At 34.0% G+C, this 26,151-nt stretch overlaps 1 protein-coding gene across 1 annotated transcript; it reads left to right on the top strand.

Annotated features, from left to right (window-relative positions):
• Nucleotides 1-6,424: 6,424 nt before the first annotated feature.
• LOC143537426 (mitogen-activated protein kinase 15-like) lies at nucleotides 6,425-10,481 on the top strand. The gene is made up of 10 exons (XM_077031202.1): nucleotides 6,425-6,476; nucleotides 7,159-7,567; nucleotides 7,660-7,787; nucleotides 7,867-7,926; nucleotides 8,619-8,768; nucleotides 8,844-8,999; nucleotides 9,086-9,297; nucleotides 9,380-9,481; nucleotides 9,790-9,983; nucleotides 10,069-10,481. Exons 1-10 carry the CDS (start codon nucleotides 6,447-6,449, stop codon nucleotides 10,377-10,379), a joined length of 1,752 nt encoding a protein of 583 aa, XP_076887317.1. The 5' UTR covers nucleotides 6,425-6,446; the 3' UTR covers nucleotides 10,380-10,481.
• Nucleotides 10,482-26,151: the final 15,670 nt, after the last annotated feature.

Here is a 26,151-nt window from a genome sequence, read left to right as displayed (position 1 = left end):
GAATTTTCGTTTAAACAGTAAAGTATGAGTTGTAGAAAGGAACCGTCAACCCTATCAACTCGGGTGGCATAATCTTGATGAATGAAAAGATTAAAATGGAATTTGGTCCATTCGGGGCTGATTCGTTAATAAATGGTTTTAAGGTTTATTACACGCGCATTCGACCCGATTTGATTGTCGTTGGGCCTTGAGCCAAGTGGTTGGGCCTTGGGCCAAGGGTTGGGCCTTGGGCCAAGTTGTTGGGCCTTGGGCCAAGGGTTGGGCCTTGGGCCAAGTTGTTGGGCCTTGGGCTAAGGGTTAGGCCTTGGGCCAAGTTGTTGGGCCTTGGGCCAAAGTGTTGGGCTTGAAGGGCCCGTTAGGCAAGAGTTTTCTTACGGTCTAGTCTAGTAACGTGTTGTGTATAATTTATAGGCCCTTGCTTGTGATCGTGCACTTAGGATTTTCCTAGCTCGTTGCAGGTGTTCGATTGATTTCAGGTGAGTTCATGATGCCTTTTTACTCTTTTTACTTTTGGGCTAGCATGCACACCTAAGTGTTTTCTTACATGATGAAAGGTTTTAAACGAATTTATATAGGCTTGCTAGCATATGGTAGGCCTTGGGATGTTAAATATATATATATATATATATGTATATACATTATTTCTTGGCCTATATCTGACGATGTTGTAGTCGTTTCGACTACTGATGTTATGTATGCCTACTTTGTGTTTGCATGCACTGATGTTATGTGTTTGGGTTGTACGTTTGCTCGACCCTGATGTTATACGTGGATGTTATATATATATATACTGTGATATATATAGAGATGTAATTGAAAGGATATTTACATATATATTTTGTATATGTATGTATGAGGATGTTTAGTTTTCAGTAATGATGATTTGATGGATGCACCCTTTTACTTTTTAAAAAACTTTTGGTATGACTATCATAACTATTGTTTACTAATATTATTTACTTAAAACTTGAACTCATTCAGCTCAAGCTGACTTTGTGTGCATGTTAGTGTGAGTTTCAGGTTAGGAAGAGGATGCCTTATCGCTTGGACGTGCACGAAGCTACTTGGACGGTGAAGGGCATACGGGAATTGAAGTTTTACTATTAAACAATTATTTTTGAAAATTTTTATTTAAAGATAACTATGTTAATTTTGGGCAAAATTCCCGGGTATTGGGAACTTATTTCATTATTTATGTTTTCCGCTGAATTATACTCTGAATTGCTTATTTTAATTAAATGAATCATTTTTAAGTTTAAATATGTTTGCAAGCGTTTTGAATGAATACCAACTGTGGGGTTCCCGGGGTTCGGGGCCTTACAAGTTAGTGATTGTTGTGTGCTATAACTTGACAGGCTTTGAGTTTGAGTGATTACTTAGCGGTTCTCTAGCTCGTCGATGGTTGTGTGATCCGTGTCAGGTGAGTTTCATGATACCCTTTTTAATATTTTTATGTTTTGGGCTAACATGCACAACTTACTACGATTTTGCTCGTTTAAACTATTTAGATAATATTGCATAGACTTTATTAATTGTATATTTTGAAATCATATATTATTTATTGTCTATGCTTGAGGATTTTATTAAGTTGATTGTTTGACTAATTTGTATGTATGTGTAGCCTGTGGCCACCGATGTGAATGTTTTAGTTAAGCCATGACCGAGTCAAATAGAGGATAAAATTCCTTATACCCTTTTTGTGGGTTAAGGTGAGGAAGTCCCTTAACAGTTTAACTGCCCTTGGGGTAAGGGGATTACTTGGGTCCTTTACTTCGTGTTTAGTGACTTTGGGTGAGAAGGTCGTGTTACGTGTTTGACTGAGGAAAAATATTATTTTATTTTATTTTTATATATTTATTTATTTAATTGATTTCTAAATTTTATTCATAAAAACAAGAACTCACTCAACCTAAGTTAACTATGTGTGTATGTTAGATTGATTTTCAGGTTTGAGGAGTTGGAGATTACCACTTGGACGTGCTCGAGGCTACCCGAATGTTTGAAGTCATTTCAAGTCGAAGAACTTTTAATAAAATAAACATACTTTTCTTTTATTGCATAAACTTAAGAATTTTGTTTGGATTTGTTTCTCGGTTTTGGGGTTTGCACTTGATAATTTGTCCGCTGCATGTCGCTCTAGACTTATTTTAATAAATCAAATTAACTTTGACGTTTACATATGAATTTTATGGTATGATTACCAACTTTTTGATTCCAGGGTTTTGAGATCTTACAAAAACTGCAGATCTTACAAAAACTGCTTGCAGACATGTAATGACAGACGACACCATGTTCTACCTCTTCTTTGTTCTTCATGATTTTTTCCTGGTAACTAACTAACATGGTAATTTCATATTTACATAACATAAAAATGTGACAAATTTAAATTATGACTACTCTAGAATGCGCAATGGAGTTATCAATTTGGAGTAACATGTTAGGCCTAGTTTCTTCTTCTTTCTTTTTTTTTATAAAAATGCCAAAATTTTTCTCGTCTTCGGTCCGAAAGTTTTTAACAATTCTCAGGGATGGCCCTGGTTTAAAGGGCATCAGAATGGATAAGGTAATGAGTGATTCTATTTCATTGACCAACCAAACACTATTTTTTTCATTCCTATATAATAATTCATTCTATCTCTTATTATTGCAACCAAACGTTACCTAATAGTATCTTCATATAATCATTTTAATATGTAGACTTTAATTAGGTAGATGTGATTGGTTGAAATTGCATGTAGGCTTCTTTTGATTCAAATGCATTCAAGTCTCAACTTATTGGGCTTGAAGTTTGTGGGTTGTATCTATTTGATCGTGACAATATCTATTTTCAAAATTATTATGATTGGCTAAGCTTCTATACCTATCTCTGGGTGGACGGTTCTTTTATATTAAACATGAACTATGTTTAATTTAGTATTTGGATTGTTCTTCATTGATTGAAAAAAAACTTGTATGTGACTTGATTAATACAAACCATATAGTGTCGGTTGCAATTATCTGTGTTTTATCATTCGCATTTGTTTTTCCATCGTGAGCGGTTTGGTAACTAAGGGGTATTTGGCATGTATAAAGTCACCACCACTTTGATAGGATTGTAATAGAGGTTTTTCTTAAGTGTTTTCTCAGTGGAAAGGCCAGAAAGTCTTGAAATGGTGTATTTGTTGGTACCTCGTCAGGAGTGTTGGTTTTTTTCTTTTTAATATAGAATAAATAAATGGAAGTAACTAACTAACTTGATTAAAATCATAATTTAGTGTTGAAAATGATGTACCTTAAGCCTTGATGTGACATTATGACGTGGCATTTTTTCTAACTTAAGTGATGCACCGGCTAGCTAGCAAAATTAATAATAAAAGTAAAATAAAATTCTCTACTTAAATGCATGATGACAAAATATAAAACTAAAGCTAAGTTGATTATAATTATTCAGAATAGCAAAAGACGTCCTTTATGTTTGATCGTTTTTTCAATTGGCGTTCTTTAGCAAAAGTAATGACAGAAAACATCTTTTTACGTTTAAAAACTCTATCATATTATGTCCTTTGGTCCTAACCCAGTTAATTTTTATCGTTAAATCCGGTCATGTGAAAGGCACATAAGGGTAGTTTTGTAAATTTACATATTTATCTATTAATTGAAAATAAAAACACAAATATAATTATAAACATTTTATTTAAAAAAAATAGCAAATAAATTAAAAAAGAATATATATAAACTAAAATGAATATTATATATATAAATAATATTATTTGCCTCTCTATTCTTTTCTTTTTCGATCTTTACACCACCACCAGCACCACTATGATTGCTGTAATACCGGCCTAACACATCATAATAGTCTTTCTTCCTCTTAATCTTGTACGTTGTTCTTGAGTAACCAACTGAAACCCGAACCCGGCCCGAGTCCCAACCCATACCCGGTTAATTGCCCTATGTTGTACACCGTCATCAGAACCGGTGCCGGCACCAGCGATATTCTGCGACTTGTTAACATCTTCTATAGTCGATAACAAATCGTTAACATGTAGAGAAGAATCTATATTTTGAGCTCTGGTAATAAATTTTAGGGCATGCACACGACCGCCGAACCCTAACGCGTCTTTACTGTTTTGTAAGCGTTTCAACGCCTCATCATTGTTTCCATCCATCTCGAATCAATCAAACGAAGCAGTATACGGATCTAAACGATAATTAGTGGCATCACCTGGAACGAATCGATGAAACCCTAAATTGGGACCAAAGACGTGAATTGGGGGAGCTAGGATGATTTGGTTCGAATTGAATACGGGTTCCGATCGGTGGATGTTTAAAGGAGAGATGCAGACACAACTAAACCGACTCGTTTCAAATCCGCACAAAAACATGATTTGTTCCTATTCCTTTTTCATCGGTTGATGTTGATGGGGACAACGATGGTGTGGTATGCCCATGTGATGACGGCGGTGTAGTGGTGTGACTCTAGGTTGCCGGAACAAGAGTCCGGAGTTGCTTCAAGAAGTTGAAATGGGTGGCAGAGAGAGAGAGATAGGGAGAGTTGCTCATAGAAGGTAAAGGGTATTTATTTTTAAATATATTTATGTTTTTATTTTTAATTATTAAATAAATGTGCAAATTTACAAAAACACCCTCATGTGCCTTATACATAGACCAGATTTAACGAGAAAAGTTAACTGGGTTAGGACCAAAGGACATAATGTGATAGGGTTTTTAAACGTAAATGATGTTTTCTACCATTACTTTTACTAAAGAACGCCCATTAAAAAAACGATCAAACATAAAAAACGTTTTTTCCTATTCAGGCTTATAATTATTTATAGACGACAGACTTAATTATTGAATGGTAAAAAAGATTGCATATCTATATAAAATGAATGGTTTACAAGCTTTAGATTTTCTTTTCAACTTTTATGAAGTTGTGGTCTATCTATCACCATAATGCTTCCTTTTTAAGTATGAAATTGGTATTTTTCAATTTTAAAATTTAGCATGTGTAAGTGCAATGTACAATATTTGATATGTAAACTACAGTCCAGGGGTGTGCAAGGCCAAAAATCCGAAACTTTGAATTTTTTAAACCATTCGATTTGTCGGTATTTATTTTGGTTTCGGTCTTTATCATATGAGCTAGAAAATTTTAGGTTAAAAAAAAGTTGGCCGAAAATATTGAATTTAGGTCTAAATAATTTTGTTAGTAATTAAGTAATTGATTATTACATATTTGGCCAAAAATATTCGAGCTACAGATTTATTAAATTCTTATAAATTACTTAAAACAGAAAATAAAAATAAAAATTAAATTAAAAACAAAAATATAGAAGTTCGGTTCAATTATTTTTGGTTTTTTATACAAGCAAAACCAAAACCAAACCATAAGTTCGGCTTTGATTAAAACATAATTAAACTGTTGATTTTTGTTTCAGTCCAATTTTTTTGGTTTCGGATCGGTTTTTTCGGTTTCGTACACCCCTAAATCACACATGATTATTCAGTTAACAATTTTAAATCCATCATTACAACATAATATTCAGTTAATCATATATTACTCAACAATTTCCGTCCATTTTAAGGAAATTGCAACAATTTTAACGGGTTGTTTTAATTTTTAAAGAATAGAACAATACTATTAAATAATAACATATACTAGAAAAATAATTTATTAAATAAGAACATATAAAATGAAAAAGGAATATTCCGTCTACTTAAAACAAACCACAAAATCTTTAAGATGAAAATAATATTCTTTTTTTTTTTTCAGTTTTCTTACTCAAAATTTAAAAATATAACTATAAGTGAAATTTATTAATAACAAAATTATAAGTGAAATTTATTAATAACAAAATTATAGTACTTCTAAAAATATATCTGTAAACTTATACGATTAACGGTATCGTATTCACTTTTCTCAACTATTATGTTATTACTTTTTTTAAAGTTGGATACGTTACGTTTACGAAGTGGATAAAAAACAAGTCTAGAACCGCACCAAAGCAAAGTAAACCAAGCCCACATTTGTTTTGTTTTCTTTCCATCTATTTAACCAAACTCTCTTTCTCTCTCTAGAAACGTAAGCCACCACCACCACCACCACCACCCACCCACCGCCAGATCTTCAAATCTCATCTGGCCACCGATTCAGCATTCACCGCTTCTGAATTCAACAACAATAATTCAGTTGTTTGAACAAGCTGATTCATCTGCCGATAGTAATAAGCTGCTTGCTTCTTTTCAATCTCTTCCTGAGATTATATTATATTAATTACTTCTTGTCACGGTGGCGGTGGCGAATTGGATGACTTTATTATTATTATTATTATTATTATAATTTATTTCCAGAGAGAAGATTAGAGATTACAGTTTGGTGATTGGTAGGTGGCCGAATGCGGTTGATTTCATCATTTTCTTACAATTTCCGCCAATAATCTCTTCAATTTACAGAAAGGTTTACGATGATGCAACAAGATCCGCCGCGCAGAAAGGTTCCTTTTTTGTTGAATTCAGCTCATGTATTCTCAATTTGTCATTAGGTTTTAAGTTTCGGTCAATTTTTGGAAATCTGGATATTATGCCTCAATTGTTGTTTTCCAGAGTTAATTGAATGCTTCTAGAGCTGTTGAATTACTGTCATGGCAAGCTTTATAATGCCAACTCTATGATTTTTAACCTCTAATTTATTCATAATTGAGCTGGACTTCATTGCCATTAGGTTTCGAATTTTTGAAATTTAGCTGAATTCGATTGTTGTTCTTGATGGTTTAATTTAATGCTTCTACAGTTGTTAAGTTAATGTTGTTGCAAGCTTTATAATGTAAAAAATATGATTTTTAAACTGTATTTAATGTATAATGATGTTCAATAGTTGCATTACAGAAGCCCAAAGAGATTGAATTTATCATGAATTTGTACCGCATGTGATGCTGTAAAGTGTCGGCTAATCAAAAATTTGAGCTGGACTGCGTTGCGATTCGGTTTTGGATTTTTTTTTTGTTATAGGTCAATTTTTAAAATCTGGATATTATGAAACAATGATAGATGTGTTAATGTTTGAATTTTGGATTAAATTGTTGTTGTCGACAGTTTAATAAATGCTTCTAGAGTTAAGTTAGCGTGTTGGTAAACTTATATAATGATGTATATTGATGCTGAACCATTGCGTTACAGAATCCGAAAGAGGTTGAATTCTTCACTGAATATGGTGAATCGAATCGGTACAAGATATTGGAGATTATAGGGAAGGGAAGTTATGGAGTTGTTTGCTCAGCTGTTGACACACACACGGGGGAAAAGGTTGCAATAAAGAAGATAACGGATATATTTGAACACGCGTCCGATGCTATTCGTATCTTGCGTGAGATCAAATTGTTAAGGCTCTTAAGGCACCCTGATATTGTTGAAATTAAACGGATCATGTTGCCGCCATCTAGGCGCGCGTTTAAAGATATTTATGTTGTGTTTGAACTTATGGAGTCGGATCTTCATCAAGTTATAAAGGCCAATGATGACCTCACACATGAACATCACCGTTTTTTCCTTTATCAAATGCTACGAGCTTTAAAATATATGCATACAGGTAACTTATTAATATATAGTCAAAAACTCAAAAGTCAACTAAATTTTTTAATTTTGGAGCTAAATCTGGCTATAAAATTTGTATAAATTCAGCGAATGTGTTTCATCGTGATCTTAAACCGAAGAACATATTAGCAAACGCGAATTGCAAGCTCAAGATATGCGATTTTGGACTCGCAAGGGTTGCATTTAATGATGCCCCGACAGCTGTTCTCTGGACGGTGAGTTATTAATCTACTTTTTGGACATGCATGTTAAATGCAGAATATTTAATCTTTTGTTTTTATTATTATGTTTCAGGATTATGTAGCAACAAGATGGTATAGGGCGCCCGAGCTTTGTGGATCTTTTTCTTCAAAGGTTACCATTTTTAGTAATTTCTATCTTGCATTATTTTGTCATTTTTGGCAGGCCTGTAAACGAACTTAGAGGACAAGAACAGAGAAATAAAACGAATGGCGTTTTCTTGTTCGCGTTCGTCTTTTAAGAAAATGAACGTTTTTGTGTTCATGTTTGTTTGTTAACTGTATACGAATGGTTCACGAATGTAAACGAACGAATGTAACTGAACATAGATGAGTGAACGTAACTTAGCTGAAACCAATTGAAATTAAACGTGAACTACAATGTGTTGGGCCTAGAAGTTATTAAAATTGGAACTAAATTGTAATGGACCTAAAAAATTTCAATGAATATATTAACGAATGTAAATGAACGAACTTAAACATACGTAAACTAACTAACATAAGTAAACGTTAGCGAACAAGCATAAGCAAATTTAAATTAACAAACGCTCACAAACATAAATGAACAAACTTGATATGTGTTCAGGTTCGTTTTTTTTTATTTAGCTGAACAATGATTTTTGTTCATGTTTATTTGTTTATTACATAAACGAACTTCAAGTCAAACGGTTCGTTTACAGGCATGTCACTGCAGTATGCTTTAAATGTGATATATATGCGTTCATGGTTTCTTATAAAATTTTCAGTTAGCCCAAGGTGTTCTTTGTATTTTTTTATTAATTAAATTATATAAATGTTAAATTTCAGTATACTCCTGCTATTGACATATGGAGCATCGGCTGTATATTTGCTGAAGTATTGACTGGAAAACCGCTTTTCCCGGGTAAAAGTGTCGTTCATCAGCTGGAACTTATAACCGACCTTCTCGGGACACCATCATCAGACACCATTTCTGGAGCATGTTCTTTTCACATTTTCATTTCCCGTTTATAAACATACATTTTTTATTCATTTTTTTTAAATTTAATGCAGGTTCGTAATGATAAAGCAAGAAAATACTTAATGGACATGCGTAAAAAGCAACCCGTCCCATTTTCACAAAAATTCACAAGCGTTGACCTGTTGGCACTCAGACTATTGCAAAGGATGTTAGCATTTGATCCAAAGGAACGACCAACTGCTGAGGAGGTCTGTATTGTTATTATTATTCATCTGTGCTTTCTAAATTTGATTTTTTACTTACCCTTTTGACCTCTGATTTATATTTTTGTTAGGCATTAGCGGATCCGTATTTCAAGGGGTTAGCTAAGCTTGAGAGGGAGCCGTCTTGCCAATCAATCTCAAAATTGGAATTTGAGTTCGAGAGGCGTCGGGTTACAAAAGAGGATATTCGAGAATTAATATTTAGGGAAATTCTCGAGTATCACCCTCAGCTTTTAAAAGATTACATGGCGGGAAATGAAAGCACCAACTTTTTCTATCCTAGGTTTTTATAATTATCATTTATTACCATCATTTTAGCTACTTATTTTATTTGGGATTTAACTTATGTTATTGTTACCATGCAGTGCTATTGGTCAGTTCCGTAGACAGTTTGCATATTTAGAGGAAAACATTGGGAAAAACGGGCCTGTTATGCCTCCAGAGCGGAAACACGCTTCCCTCCCAAGGTAAGATTTTGTAATTCTTGGTCCTGTTCTCGGTTTCAGTTTTGCATGTACCAAAAACCGAAAGAACAAACTTTATAAACAGCTAAAACTGAAAAACGTGACTTTTGTTATTGAATTTATGGATTTTGTTTTTACTTGAGTGATAAGTAGTTCTAAAAACCGCAAAAACCGAAAAAGAACAGACCAATGTTGTTGAAGTTATGGATTATAATTTTTATATTAAAGGTTAAGTAGTTTATAGAAAACTAATAAGTGGTGTTGTGCGAATTATTAAATATTACATATTAAACTTTGTTATTCCTTGTTAGGTCCTCGGTCAATTCAAGTATGGTTGCTTCCAGACCACATCAAACTGTTGTTTCGTTCAACAACAGAACACTAGACACCACATTTGACAACAGAAGAGCAATAGACACCACAATAAGAAGCGGTAGAGTAACCGACACATCCGTAAACATCTACAATGCTTCAACTACTCAAGCACCCCCGCGAATGCCTACAGGTACATTACCTTTCTCAATTTCCAAATCACCCCTTCAACTTTCCGAGCTCGTTCGCATACTAACAAACCTACAAACTTTTTACAGGGCCCGTTATTCCTTATGATCAAAGGTTGGCAGTAGCACCACCTGTGGCGGCTCATCCTCCGCAATATGTATATATGCCAACTAACGGTGGAGATCAAGCAAAGAGTCACGTGCACACCGGTGGAGTGGTGATTGACTTAAATAATAACACGTATTATACCCAACCACATGCACAGGCTCACCCACATGGCATGTCTAGCCAACAGCCTAATGAGCGGATAGTAATCGACGCAAAGCTTATGCAGGCGCAAACACAGTTTGGTCATGTAGCTACTGCGGCTCATACCGTTGTTCAAATTGGATTATCTTGAAAGGGTGTGTGGACCCATGTGCTTTTTATGTGTTTTCTTGTAAATTATGAACTTTGTCTTAGTGTTGAGAAATGAAAAGAGTGACTTTCTTTAGTTGGTTTTTTTCTATGCATGAAGTGAGATCTTGTGGGGCCCAGAGTGAAAGTTTGTAGCCCATCAAGTGTCAGAGATTTTTGACCCAAAATAAGTGGGCCATGCTTGTGATTTGTGTGGGCTTGTTTTGAATATTTCCTTTTTTGCGTACTTCATGTGCTTTGCTTTTTGAAAATATGGGCGATGGTTTGATGTAGACGTGCACAAAAAAACCGGTTCCGGAACCTAACTGGTGGAACCGAACCGGAACCGGTTCTAGTTCCAACTCGGTTGGTACAATACCCGGTTTGGGTATTTTTGTACCCGAAAATCGTACCCGGTTCTCCTATTTGTATGTCAGTATCAGTTCCAACGCGGTTCCTACCCGGTTCTTAATTGGAACCGGTTCGGTTCGTACCTGGAAAAACCGGTTCCGACGGGTTTTTTTTGAAGGGTCAAACAAAAGTCAAACTAGCCGTTGGAACCGGTTCCAACGGTAATATAGCCGTTGGAACCGGTTTTTTAGACACCAATTAGCCGTTGGAACCGGTTCCAACGGTAATATAGCCGTTGGAACCGGTTTTTGAGACAATAGATCCGTTGGAACCGGTTCCAACGGTAATATAGCCGTTGGAACCGGTTTTTGATGCCCAAACCTATATATAACTTGTTTCCACCACTTGTTTCACCACCAAACTCAAAAACAAACTAAAATACTACTCCTTTAGCAAACCCGTTCCTTTACCCGACCATCCAACTAAATATTATTATGGCACCCATCAAAAAAACTAACAAGAAGGCTAAAACATAAACGATACTAAACATAACAACTAAAACATAAAAAACAAAGTTCGTCGTTTTAATCCGGGAATACTTATTTTTGGGTTGTAGAGCCGGACGACTCTCCCACTTCCGTTTTTTTAGCTTCCAACCTTCTTTTCTCTCGACAATACTTATTCGTATGTTTTCATAATGTCGAGTTGGACCTTGCTTTAAGAAACTTCGAGCAATATTTGCAACGTGCCAACTCATGTGAGTCGGTCATGAGACACAAATCGTAATGAACCCAAACATCGGGGCATCTTGTTGTTTCGATCACCATAACAACGTCATCATTAGTTGCCATTTGTTGTCGGTTTAAGGTTAATTGTGGTTTGGAGTGTGTTTTATAGTTTTGGAATTGGTTTAACAAGTACACAAACAAACCTTGCTATTTATAGTAAGAAAATAACCTATTTGTAGTTAAAAAACCGGTTCCAACGGTCAAAAACGGCTATATAGCCGTTGGAACCGGTTCCTAACGGCTATAATATTTAAATTTCAAAAAAAACCGGTGGAACCGGTTTTTACGTAAAAACCGGTTCCGGTTCATACCCTACCCGGTTCTTAAAAGTTAGCATATCTGGGCATCGGTTCGGGTCGGGAACCGAACCGGTTCTTGATTGGAACCGGTTCCATTTTACAACCCGGTGTGAAAAAACCGGTTTCGAACCGGTTCGGGTTTTCCAGTTGAACCCGATTTGTGCACGTCTAGTTTGATGCATGTTCTTTGTTCCCAATTGATGATTGTTATAATTAGGAAAGTCTGGTATGCCTTGATGTGAGATTTACTCTATATACTAAAACAGAAACTCACACCTTCATGTATGGAGCATTAGTTTTGGTTAGGACAAATCAGGTTAGGTAAAAACACCCTCTTGAGTCTTGATGGTCATACAATTTAGTCAACGAATTGCAACAATATTTTAATTAAAAAGAAAAATCAAATTCACTAATAAATCATTAGCTATATTCGATCCTTTTTTGTTCTCCACTTCTTCGTTCATCTACAAATTTTCGTAACAAATGTTAATTAATATAGAAAATTATGACTTCTGCCCATATGTCACTATATAGGTCCCATTCTTAAATTGAGTGATCTGTACCATCGTACTTTTTTGACAGGTTTTTTTGTGTCACTCCATCTACTATCCTACCTTTAATAATAAGGTGAAATTACCATTATGACCTTTCATCGTCATCGTCATTTCTAGATTTATTATGATCACGTGAGGTAGAAAGAGATGAACACAAGCAATCACCAAAATAACTTCTTGGATTTCTTTGTTGGTTTGGTCGGTTTCTTGGTAGAGAACCTGAAAAACCAAAAGTTACAAAATACAAGTGTTAGAGAATACCACCATGGAAGTCTCTTTATAGACAGAATAGCAAAAATAGTTATTTATGTTTGCACGCCTTTTCAATGGTTGTCCTTTGGCATAATAAATGGCAGAAAACATACTTTATGTTTCAAATCCTTATTACATTGCGTCCTTTGACATTAACCCTGTTAATTTTTCTTGTTAAATCTAGTCATGTGCAAGGCACATAGGGCAGTTTAGTAATTTTACAATTTATTTAATAATTAAAACTAAAAAATAAAAATTTATAAAACTCACTCCCTCTCTTTCTCTCTCTCTCAACCACCAGCCCAAGCCCGTTACATTAACAGATCATTTCACCAACACAACTATCTAACAAACCGTCTTATGAACTAACTATTAATTACAATAATGATAAAATAATAACGATGAACAATTATCGTCAATGAAAAAACATCAACGAAGAAAACTCCCCCCTCGAATTTAGCTTAGAAGTCTTGTGAAATCTTCAGTCTTGTCTTGATCAACCGGGTGATCAGCTGCAACAAAATTAACGGTCCAGTTTGTTGAGCAAATCTGATTGTTCATCGTTCTGATTGCTTCTAATCACCTTCTTTGAGAGTTGTTATCATTATTGTGATTTTCGGAAGGTGACCATTAGAATACTCCCCCCTGAACAACATCCATATATCAACATACCAAAGTCTAATGATATTCCTCCATAGCTTTTTCTACACAAAATGCGGGATTTGTTAGAATTTGGTACCCAGTCCATAGTTTTGCTGGGTAACCCTGGCTTGTCTACACATGACAATTGTTGCCCTGTCATATCTTCCTGATTGTCAAGGGGTGAACATGACACTTTGTTTTGATTTGTTGCTGACTGATAGACTGTTGATTTAGGCAACCATTTGTAATTTGATTTAAGTACCTTATGACTGACATGGATAAATAAATTGCTTACATTAGATTTTTGTTTTAAAGTTGAATGTTTCTATTTATCAGGTTTACTCATTGATTTTCGGTTTTTATTTCTTGATGCTTGATTCGCAGTCCTGTCTTGAAAGATTTCCTTATATTTTGAATGCTTAATACATTCCTGGATATACTCCCCCTACCTTACCCATATTTCCCATTGTATCAAATAAGCTTGTTTAGAATATTAATTAGTTGGTCTATGGGATTTATGTATATATAATCGTGGATATGTACCCTTCGTGTATATATATATATATATATATATTGTAACGCCCGTTAATTTCCGACAAAAGGTTTAATCTTGTAGTGTTATGTACACCTTTCGGGCTTGACCCGGCATTCTCCCGGGAGCTCCTTGCAAACCTCGTAAACGATCTCACTTAACTTTCCACCCAAGTTGCTACATACTTCAATTTGGAGGGACTTTGATGTAACTATTTTATATCATAAAACAAAAGAAAACTCAAACCCTAAACCTATTTGCAGCCGTCGGACCTGGACCCCCCTGCTCGTTTTTCTTCAGCCTAGCCAAGTTTCAACCGTGAAAACTTCAATTCAAGTTCGGTTTTATGATTCCCAATGTCTTTTACACCTTAATTGATCATATTAACGCGCTTATTGGTCGTTAAGATTGAGTTTTGATGATAACAACTTGCTGACAGATTCGTATACGTTTATTGTAGGGTCTGTAACGCGATGTTAATCCACTGTTTTTGATCGATTCTTGATTCCATGATGTTCTACTTTGAGTCTAGTTTCCAGAAAGGTATAATACGTAATTTTTGGACGAGATTTGAATACTTTTTATGATTTTATAAAATCGAGTGTCAAACCTGATGCAGGACGACGGATTCTGGTCCGTCTTCCCGACATCATAACCTTTTTTCGACAAGTCTAAATTAGTTGGTTCCACTTCTGGAAGTTAATATTTTGAGTTAGGAACCAAACCCAATTGGAATCGTTTAATTTGACTGGGTAATGAATTTTATAAAAATAAAACCATTTTGTTGCGCAGCTGAAATAGCTGCACATACCTTTCTGTGTTGGAAGAATTTTTATGATTTTTGTATCCACTAGAAAAATATAATAAAAATATTTTTATAAACTTAAGATATTTATGCAACACTGGTAAAAATTTAATAATTAAATTCCATGTTTTTCCTATGTAATAAAATACATCTTTGCATGCTAAAATCTTCATGTTATATTCGTTATTGATTGATAAGTTCGTTTAGGCTTAACCGGTGGCTGCCCTTTCTCCCATCTTTCGGGGCTGTTATAATTGAAGTTCGTACTTTGTCATATTCTTAGGTATTTCACTTACAACATACTAAAATTTCATGGCCAATGGAGGTGTTTAGGTCGGTCAATCAATTTTAGTTCGAAAACTATGGTTTATCGGGTGTAGGATTGGCAATTGTTGAGTTTGATGCATTAAACGATCGGATGACCGACCGAATCAGTTTGTACAGCCCTAGGGGGGTTTAAGGGCTGTGGGAAAATTATATTTTTGATGCACGGGGCTGTAGTGGTTAGTGCTTCGTCAATCGAGTCGGGCGGTGCGCGAATTTTCGTTTAAACGTTAAAGTAAGAGTTGTAAAAAGGAACCGTCAACCCTATCAACTCGGGTGACATAATCTTGATGAATGAAAAGATTTAAAATGGAATTTGGTCCATTCGGGGCTGATTCGTTTAACAAATTGTTTTAAAGTATATTTCGCGCGCATTCGACCCGATTTGATTATCGTTGGGTCTTGGGCCAAAGTGTTGGGCCTTGGGCCAAGTGGTTGGGCCTTGGGCCAAAGTGTTGGGCCTTGGGCCAAGTTGCAAGTGTTTGGGCCTTGGGCCAAGTTGTTGGGCCTTGGGCCAAAGTGTTGGGCCTTGGGCTAAGTTGTTGGGCTTGAATGGCCCATTAGGCTAGAGTGTTCTTACAGTCTAGTTTAGTAACGCGTTGTGTATAATTTACAGGCCCTTGCTTGTGATTGTGCACTTAGGGATTTCCTAGCTCATTGCAGGTGTTCGGTTGATTCAGGTGAGTTCATGATGCCCTTTTTACTCTTTTACGATTTGGGCTAGCATACACATCGAAATACAATTTTAAACGATTTTACTCGTTACAGTGAATTGAATAGTTTTACATGGTCTCACTCGTGATGGTGCATTTTGAAAGCAATATTTGAATTACTTTATATGCCTTAGGATATTTTAGACTCGTTCATGGTCTTGTGTCCTTAAGGTTACATACATTATTGATGGTCTAGACTCGAGGATGTTAGTAGACTTGGCAGTAATTGAATATGAGTAGACCTATTTGTGTTTGCATGCACTTATGTTACGTGTGCTCGACCCTGATGTTATTACTTGGATGAGATGTTACGTGTTTGGGTTGTACGTGTGCTCGACCCTGATGTTATTATTTGGACGGTATTTATAGGGATATAAATATATGGATGTATATAGATGTCTAAGTACGAATACTTAGTGTTGATGATGGCCTAACTGTTCGTGTCCCGTATTATATTTTAAACTCTTGGAATGTTTTATAATCCAGTTTTTATATTTAAACTCTTGGAATGTTTTATAATCTCATTTGTATATTTAAACTCTTGGAATGTTTTATAATCCCGTTTTTATATTTAAACTCTTTGAATGTCTTATAATCTCGTTTTTATATTTAAACTCTTGGAATGTTTTATAATCCAGTTTTTATATTTAAACTCTTCGAATGTTTTATAATCTCGTTTTTATATTTAAACTCTTGGAATGTTTTATAATCCCGTTTTTATATTTAAACTCTTGAAATGTTTTTAAACGAATTTATATAGGCTTGCTAGCAATGGTAGGCCTTGGGATGTTAAATATATATATATACGTATATACATTATTGCTTGGCCTATATTTGGCGATGTTGTAGTCGTTTCGACTACTGAATGTTGCGTATGCCTACCTTGTGTTGCATGCACCAAATGTTACGTGTTTGGGTTGTACGTTTGCTCGACCCTGAATGTTTGTAGTCGTCTCGACTACTGAATGTTGTGTATGCCTTCCTTGTGTTGCGTGCGCCGAATGTTACGTGTTTGGGTTGTATGTTTGCTCGACCCTGAATGTTTGTAGTCGTCTCGACTACTGAATGTTGCATATGCCTACTTTGTGTTTGCATGCGCTGAATGTTACGTGTTTGGGTTGTACGTTTTCTCGGCCCTGAATGTTATTATTGACGCGGCTGGGTCAAATATATTACTTGGGGAAGACCTGGGGTGAGGAGGCCCGCCGTATTATGAATCGTGGTCGGGTCAAATATATTACTTGGGGAAGACCCGGGGTGAGGAGGCCCGTATCACGTGTTTGGATGTTAAACCGCGACCGAGTCAAATATATTACTTGGGAATGACCCGGGGTGAGGAGGCTCGTGTTACGTGATTTTGTTTTATTAAACTGTGACCGAGTTAAATATATTACTTGGGGATGACCCGGGTGAGGAGGCTCGTGTCACATGCTTAGGTCTTACCGCGTCCGGGTCAAATATATTACTCGAGTCTTGACTCGTGGTGGAGAGGCCCGCGTACGTGTGTTCGACGATGATTGTATTACTTGGTGAATTATATATAATTTATTTTATTTATACCTTCTCTATTGTTTATAACTATAGCTTTGAAATAAAGTATGAATTATTGTTTATGAAAACTTGAACTCACTCAGCTCAAGCTGACTTTGTGTGTATGTTAGATTGACTTTCAGATTAAGGATTAGAGATTTCCGCTCGGACGTGCTAGAGACTACTCGGACGGTTGAAGGCACATCTAGTCGAAGAATTAATAACGCAAATTGTTTCTTTTAAATTATTACCATAAGTATTTAAATTTTAATTTTGGTTACTTTCCCTGGTTTTGGTAATTTTGATGTTATCTATTCTGCTGTTTACTACTCTGAAACGATTTTAATGTGATGAAAATTTCAAATAAAACGAATATTTTATTTACAATTGATTTTGGACACCTGTACCCGTGTTTTGGGATTTTTAATACTTAAACTTTTCCGCTGTTATTTACTCTGAACTTGTTTTAAATACAAAGAATCGTTTGGTTTTTAAATTTTTATGAATTTGTGAATGAGATTACCAACTGTAGGATTCCCGAGATTCAGGGTCTAACATATATATATATAAATTTGAAAGCTCATACCACTCACAGATTTCTACTGTGCTACACCGACATATTCTGAAACGTAGAGTACAAGTTCTTCATAGCCTGCAACTGTTGCCATGTTGTGGCTACGTGTCTCTTTCTTATGTTTCATCCTACAAGCTACTCCCTAGCCTTCAAATTATCCCCTCTTATGTTCCCTTTATCGCTTTCAGATTGTCTTCTCTGTTTGTTCCTTCTTCAATGGTTAGTTTTAACCTAATTTTGTCCCATTTAATTGCTGTTACTTCTTTGCTTTGTGTTTGAAATTGATTAATCTAAGTACTGATTCTTCATCATAGCAATCTCTGTTCTTTATTGCATGCATTTAGTTTGGGGTTTAATCGATCCGATTTGAAAATTGATTAATTGTTTGATTAGCGCTTTGATTCTCCATCATAGAAATCTGTGTTTTTTATTTCAACCATTTATATGTTGTTTCATGTCTTTGATTCAGGGACTCTATGATGTTTTATTTATACAGGTTGTCTCTTCTCTGCCGTTTGTGTATACGATCGGTGATTTCAAAGGTATCATTCTTTTACCAATTTCTTAAATTGGGGTTATAGGTTTATTTAGTATTAGGCCTAGCTAATTTACTAATTGATTATGGTGTGCATGCTATCCAAATTCGATTTTATTTCTGCTTCACATGGTACGGTTTTTACATTTGTGCATGAAATTACTTTTATGATCATTAAGAAGACTTTTAGGCATAAGGGTTCATATAAGTTATGCGAAATGACTTTTAGTTTTTATTTTCTTATTTTATGTTTTAAATTTAAATGTTACATGCTTATTACTGCATAATCATTGTTAAAGTGGCTATTTTAATAAATTCTATAAATTGTGTCCAACGCTTAACTGCTTAAGTTTGAAAATTGGATGTGAAGTCACTTGGTCAGCTATTTGATACTAACGCTTAGTAATAATATTTTTATTATCTATTATAATTTTGATTCTTATTTAGAATTCGTTCGTTCGGTTTCAGCTATGGTGGTTTGGGTGTTGACCTAACCTTTGGTCGATCGAAGTTTGTAACAGTAAGTGACGTTTTTTCCGGTTTTTCATTGTAATTTAATTGATATTCACTACTTTGGTTATACTCGCAAGTTGTTTGCTGAAGCGCCTGTAATCTTGACTTCAACTTTTTTTGTGCATACATTATTTTGGTTATGCTCGCAAAAGGATTCTTTGCAACTGAGCCACTATGTACAAATACCTAATGAACATAGCCTCAATACGCAACCGACGCTAGATTCTTTGTAGGTGAATTGCAACTGGAGTCAACAGCAGCGACATCTGTCTCCATAAATCCTCCACTAGCTGACTTGGACTACTACATCAGTAGGTAGCTTAAAAACATACCCACACTCCTACCAGGTTCAAGTGAATAGGATAAGCACACACTTGTGGGGGCCTAAGTGATAATAATATTTTATTATCTTGTGTGTTTGGTTATAGTTTATGTGTTGCACAATATAAGATTAAGTTATATACAAATTGATTTTTGAAGTATGTTATAGCTTTTTTTTTCAAGCATTGTTGTTGCATAATAAATTTATAAAGAGTTAGTAACGGGTTGCTTTAACTGGATAACGCTTGAAATTGACTTTTTTCCACCTGTTGTTTGTAGTTATGTTATTGTAAGTCGAAATCTCATACCACTCATAGTTTTCTGCTGTGCTACCCCCGACATATTCTGAAGCGTAGAGTACAAGTTCTTCATACCGTGCAAATGTTGCTACGTTGTGGTTACGTGGTCTCTTTCTTATGTTTCGTCTTACAAGCTACTCCCTAGCCATCAGATTATCCCCTATGTTCCCTTTATCGCTTTCAGATTGTCTTCTCCGTTCGTTGCTTCTTCAACAGTTTGTTCTAACCTAATTTTGTCCCGTTTACTTGTGGTTATTTCCAAGGTTGCAAAAGTCGTGAGGCGGACCCTAGGCGGTCGAATGGGGAGTTGGGTGTACTCGGAGTACTTGGGGAGTACTTGGAGATTACTCAGATATGATAATTATAAAGAAAAATAATTTTTGTATATTATACATATGTCAAATATCATTATTTTATTAATATTTATAACAAAATATGTAAATATCAATATAAATTAAAGAAATACACAATAAATTATTCTAACAATAACTAACATTAATTGAAAAAAAATGATATTTGTTCTTTAATACTATTACTATAGAAATAAGAATTATGTTTTACGTTTTAAGTCAAAATAGGCTCTAGTCCACCGACTAATTGTGATTCGGACTGAGTTTGACCATCTTTGATCGATTCTTAGTAACTAGGCGGAGTTAAAGAAACTCCCCTCGGCGACGTACCTTGTAACGAGTACTCGGGGAGTACTCGACCTTGTAAACCTACTTTTACAACATTAGTTACTTCTTTGCTTTATGTTTGAAATTGAATAAGCTAAATACCGATTCTTCATCATAGCAATCTCGTTCGTTATTGAATGCATTTAGTTTGGGGTTTAATCGATCCGATTTGAGAATTCATTAATTGTTTGATAAGCGTTTTGATTCTCCATCATAGAAATCTGTGTTTTTAATTTCAACCATTTACATGTTGTTTCATGTCTTTGATTCAGGGACTCTATGATGTTTTATTTGTACAGGCTGTCTCTTCTCTGCCAATTGTGGATACGATCGGTGATTTCAAAGGTATCATCCTTTTACCATTTTCTTGAATTGGGATTTTAGGTTTATTTACTATTAGACCTAGCTAATTTACTAATTGATTCTGGTGTGCATGCTATTCAAATTCGATTTTATTTCTGCTTTACATTGTAGGGTTTTTAAGATCATTTAGAGGACTCTTAGGCATAAGGGTTCATATAAGTTATACCAAATGACTTTTAGTTTTTATTTTCTTATTTTATGTTTTAAATTTAAATGTTACATGCTCATTACTGCATAATCATTGTTAAAGTGGCTATTTTAATAAATTCTATAAATTGTGTCCAACGCTTAACTGCTTAAGTTTGAAAATTGGGTGTGAAGTCACTTTGTCAGCTGTTTAATACTGATGCTTAGTAATAATATATTTATTATCTATTATAATTTTGAATCTTATTTAGAATTCGTTCGTTCGATTTCAGCTATGGTGGTTTGGGTGATGTAACATTCGTTAAATTTCGGACCCTAAAACCCGACCTATTTAAAATTTTATTTTTTCGATCTCTTGTTAACAAATCAAATTAATAAATCTATTATCGATTATTTATTTTATTTCACGACGCTCGAATTAGTTTTGGTTATTTTTATATAATTAATTGTAACTATCAAAGATATGCAAAACACCCCCCTAACTAACTAAAATCCAATTCTGCCTCCACAGCTAATGTTCACGTGCTGATTTGCAAATTTAAAATACCAAATATTTTCCCTCCTTTCTCCTTCATCACCGTAGGCCGTTAACCCCCCTCCTTTTCTTAATCCATAATTCATGGAATAATCGATGAAATTGATAATACAAAATCCTTCCTTAACCCTAAACGAGCTCCACCGATGATTTAGTTGAAGAAACTATGACGAATTGACAGCTAACTTACTTGATTAGAAACCGTGGCTGTCCTTGTCCCTAAAACACTATAAATACAAATTTATAACGCAATTAAACTATACCACACCATCTCTGCAACACCACGACCTAAACCCCTCAAACAATTGTGTTTTTGAAGCAGCCTAGTACCCCATTTGATTCGCATTCATTGCCGAAAACCCTAATTGGGCGTCTCCCTTAATCCGACATTCAAATAGGTAATTGAAATATGCATCATGTTCGTTTTTCAGCAATTAGCAGTAACCATAATGAAATTTTAGCAATCATTGATTAATTAAACTAATTTGTGATCTAGGGTTATTGTTGGATTTGGGAATGATAATTTCAGGTTCAACTTATATATTTTAGAACATGTACCATTCACAACATTAAAGTACTAGCATGATAGCTGGTGCATGTTTGCTAAGGCATTGGAACGGGCCAGGGCGCGGGTTAGAACCCCCCGGACCTGGTTTTTGATTTTATATTTTTTACTCTTATTCTAACAAGCCTTGTTTATTATTATGTCTTTCTAGCATTAGATAAACGTTGTTTTTGAGAAACCGAACCCCTGGCTTATTGTTCTTTCTTATTTCCTCCATTAATCTTTAAATTATATACATATAAGTATAAATGCATATATTGAATATGATAATATTTGTTATTTTCACACGTTTAATAAAACAAACTAGCTTAAAGTTTTGAATAATTATCCCGCAATATATATATATATATATATATATATATCCGTATTATAATTTTTTTTATAAATAATCTATGTCTATATCTATATTTATTTATCTATAATATATATAAACGAAGACCCTAAAATCCTACGTGTCGCGATGTGGTCGCTCCCCCCTTTTATAGAAGCCACTAGATTGCTTGATTTTTAAATGGAGACCTCTCATTGATTTAACCCAAATTCATGGGTATGGGTCTTACCAAAACCAGATAGCTCTTAAACGGGTTATAACATCTCATTAAATTAAAAATTAATCTTACCAATTATTTGATATGAAAATCCTATAAAATAGGGATATATCAAAATTTAATACCCAATTTAAAAAGAAAAATATATTATTTATAATTAATAAACAATTTTATAATAAAAAACATAAGCGGGTCATGGGTCACCAAATCCAGATAGCTTTTAAACGGGTTATAACATATCATTTATTTATAAAACCCTTTCATCATCAAACCCTAAGTATATTATTAACTTTCTTACAGTAAAGAAATTTAAAATCCAAAAAGTAAATATTAAAAAACGAAAAATTTAAAACAACCATGATTGCTTTATTTGTAAATGAAGGCTTCTCATGCATTTGACCCGAATTCACGTGTAAAGGTCTCACCAAACCTAGATAGCTCTTAAACGGGTTATAACATCTCATTATATTAAAAAAATAATCTCATCAAATATTTGATATGAAAATTCTATAAAAATAGGGACATGCTAAAAATTAATGTCATATTTTATTTAAAAAATATATTGTTTATAATTAAGAAACAAATTTATAATAAAGAAAATAAACGGGTAATGGGTATCACCAAACCCAGATAGCTTTTAAACCAGATTATAACATATCATTTATTTGTGAAACCATTTCATCATCAAACCTCAAGTATATTAATTATTAACTTTCTTACAATAAATGAAATAAAAATCCAAGTATACATGTATAAGTATTAAAAACGAATAATGTAAAACAACCCTGTATTACGGGAGATAAAATCTTGTATATCTATAATATATATAAACCAAAATCCTAAAATCCTATGTGTCGCGATGTAGTCGCTCCCCCCTTTTATGGAAGCCACCAGATTGCTTAATTTTTAAATGGAGGCCTCTCATTGATTTAACCCAAATTCATGGATATGAGTCTTACCAAAACAAGATTGCTCTTAAACGGGTTATAACATCTCATTAAATTAAAAATTAATCTTCTAAATTATTTGATGTGAAACTCCTATAAAATAGGGATATACTAAAATTTAATATCCAATTTAAAAAGAAAAAGATATTACTTATAATTAATAAACGATTTATAGTAAATAACATAAGCGGGTCATGGGTCACCAAATCCAGATAGCTTTTAAACGGGTTATAACATATCATTTATTTATTAAACTCTTTCATCATCAAACCCTAAGTATATTATTAACTTTCTTACAATAAAGAAAATTAAAATCCCAAAAATAAATATTAAAAAATGAAAAATGTAAAACAACCATTCTCTCAAGCCATCAGATTGCTTTATTTGTAAATGAAGGCTTCTTACGCATTTGACCCGAATTCACGGATAAAGGTCTCACCAAACCCAGATAGCTCTTAAATGAGTTATAACATCTTATTATATTAAAAATTAATCTTACCAATTATTTGATATGAAAATCCTATAAAAGAGAGATATACTAAAAATTAATATCCTATTTTATTTTAAAAAAAGATATTATTTATAATTAAGAAATAATTTTATAATAAAGAAAATAAACGGGTACTGAGTATCACCAAACCCAGATAGCTTTTAAACCGGATTATAACATATCATCTATTTGTGAAATCATTTTATCATCAAAACTCATGTATATTAATTATTAACTTTTTTACAATAAATAAAATTAAAATCCAAATAGACATATATAAATATTGAAAACGAAAATATAAAACAACCCCTGTAGTACGGAGGATAAAATCTAGTTACATATGAAACATATAAGATGGACAAAATGGTAATTATACTAAATTGAGGGGAGACGCCGTAAATTTAATGCTGCTCGCTGGCGGCTACTTTACAATTCATCTCCTGCTCACCGGCCGGCGACTTTACAATTCATCTCCTAGGACGTTAAAGTTTATCATCAGCGACCTTAACACCATATTCAATTCAATTCAATTCAATTCAATTCAATTCAATTTGATGGGATCTCTTTATCTTCCCTGAGACGTGAAATCAATTGTTTCTTTCCCAATACATCAATCCCCAATTAGTTTTTACTTTCCCTAAAGATACAAACCCTAAATCAGAGATGGAAGAAGGTACGTAGTTTATTTATGCACCTCGTCTGTTATGGTATCAATTCACGCACGACTTTAGTTGTAGTGGATTGAATTGAATTGTTGCTTTTGTGTGTTTCAATATGTACGTATCTGTTATCGCTTGGCTTGTATATGTATTGAAGAAAATAATGACTTATTTAAGTGGTTTTATGGACTCTTATTAATGAAGACATGATCTATGATCTTAGGTTAATTTGTTTTGTGTGTGAGATAATGCTTGTTTTATGAACCGATGGCGAAATTTTTCATTACCATTGTTTTATTCATTATTATGGATTTAACTAATATAATTGTTTTGCTGAAATCAATGGGCCTGTGTGTTTTTCAGAGAACAAAGCTCTTTTGGATTATTTAAAATAAAGTGATGGTGGGTGAAGTGATTAAACCGAGTCCATTGCACTCTTATAGTTCCATTTTTGGTTTCTAATTTGAATCAGAGTGAAGTTTATATTTGACATCAATTTTTTTGTTATCTAAATTTTCTCACCACATTAATATTTATAGTATATGATTTATTCTTTTTTGTAAATTGGATTACATGGATCAGCTGCAGGTTCTTGCATTCAAATGCCACAATCCATAAGTGGACACTCTAAGGTAACTAATAATATTGTTTTTGGTAAGGAGTGGAGATTCATTTTTCATGAAAACTTATTTTTAGTTTTTCCCTTTTAGCTTTTGCTCGAGATTGGCTTGATAAAAGCTCAAATTGAACTGAGATTAAACGATCTCAAGCTTATTATTTAATAAAGGAGTCAGTGCTCAAGCTTCACTTATCGAGCTCGAGTTGGCTCACAAGCCTAAACGGGTCAGCTGTCGTATTAAAACCATGGTCTCAAGCTTATATTATTTAATAAAGGAGTCAGTGCTCATTGTGTCATAACGGGTCGACTCTCATTTTGGTCTTTTTGGTTCTGCGTTTTTTAGTTTTGTTTCAGTTTGGTTTTTTAATTTGGTTTTTGCTTTTGGTTATGTTTTCATTTTTTAGTCTCGTTTCAGTTATGTTTCAGTTTATTTGGTTGTTCAGGTTCGGTTTTTGTTTTCATTTAGGTTTGGTTAGACAAAAGATCATATTAAAACCATGGTCAGGTTCGGGTCACTACACATTTGTGTCCAGTTCTTTTGTTTTAGCTTGACCTATTGTTGATGGTGGAGAAACTGCAACAATTATGGATTTATGGTCAATTGGGATCCAGAAATTAACAAACCCAGGTTTGTAGTAAATTACCTAATTTTTGGCTTCTAATGAACTGAACGAACATGGATGGATTTTGTCTGTGTCCATTCATACAACTTTGAGCAAACAAATGATATAGGACGAGCATTAAAACGAAATTGGTTTTGTTGTTCGTGTTCGTTATTTAAAACAAATGATATAGCACGAGCATTAAAACGTGTTCATGTTCGTTTTCGTTTGTTTGTTAACAATATAACTGTTTGTAATAGCACACTCAGGTGATGCAGAACAAAAAGGACATCATAAAGGACAACATAACATCAAACACCACCATCGCTCAAGTTCAAGATCTAAATGAGACTCACTTTAATGGATTGGGTTTAGCATATGAGAAAAAAGGATAACCGAGAGTGTTACTTAAGGAGCGGGATCAGATTGAGGGATTTAAAATTACTGTACAAAGTGATGTTAGATGCGTTTGACTTGCTGCACTTAATCAATCCATGAACATCATAACATGAAGTCCTCTTAAATTGGGTTCTTGGATATTATTATTGCTAGCCTTTTGGATTAATAAATATTTTTTTAATTTAAGACCTTA

The sequence above is a fragment of the Bidens hawaiensis genome, unplaced genomic scaffold (assembly GCF_021521415.1).
Source record: "Bidens hawaiensis isolate Kalapana, Puna unplaced genomic scaffold, B.hawaiensis_p1.1 tig00011189_1, whole genome shotgun sequence".
In the NCBI taxonomy this organism is placed as follows: Eukaryota; Viridiplantae; Streptophyta; class Magnoliopsida; order Asterales; family Asteraceae; genus Bidens; species Bidens hawaiensis.
Note: the sequence above shows the minus strand (reverse complement) of the source record. Positions and strands in the feature narration are given on the sequence as shown.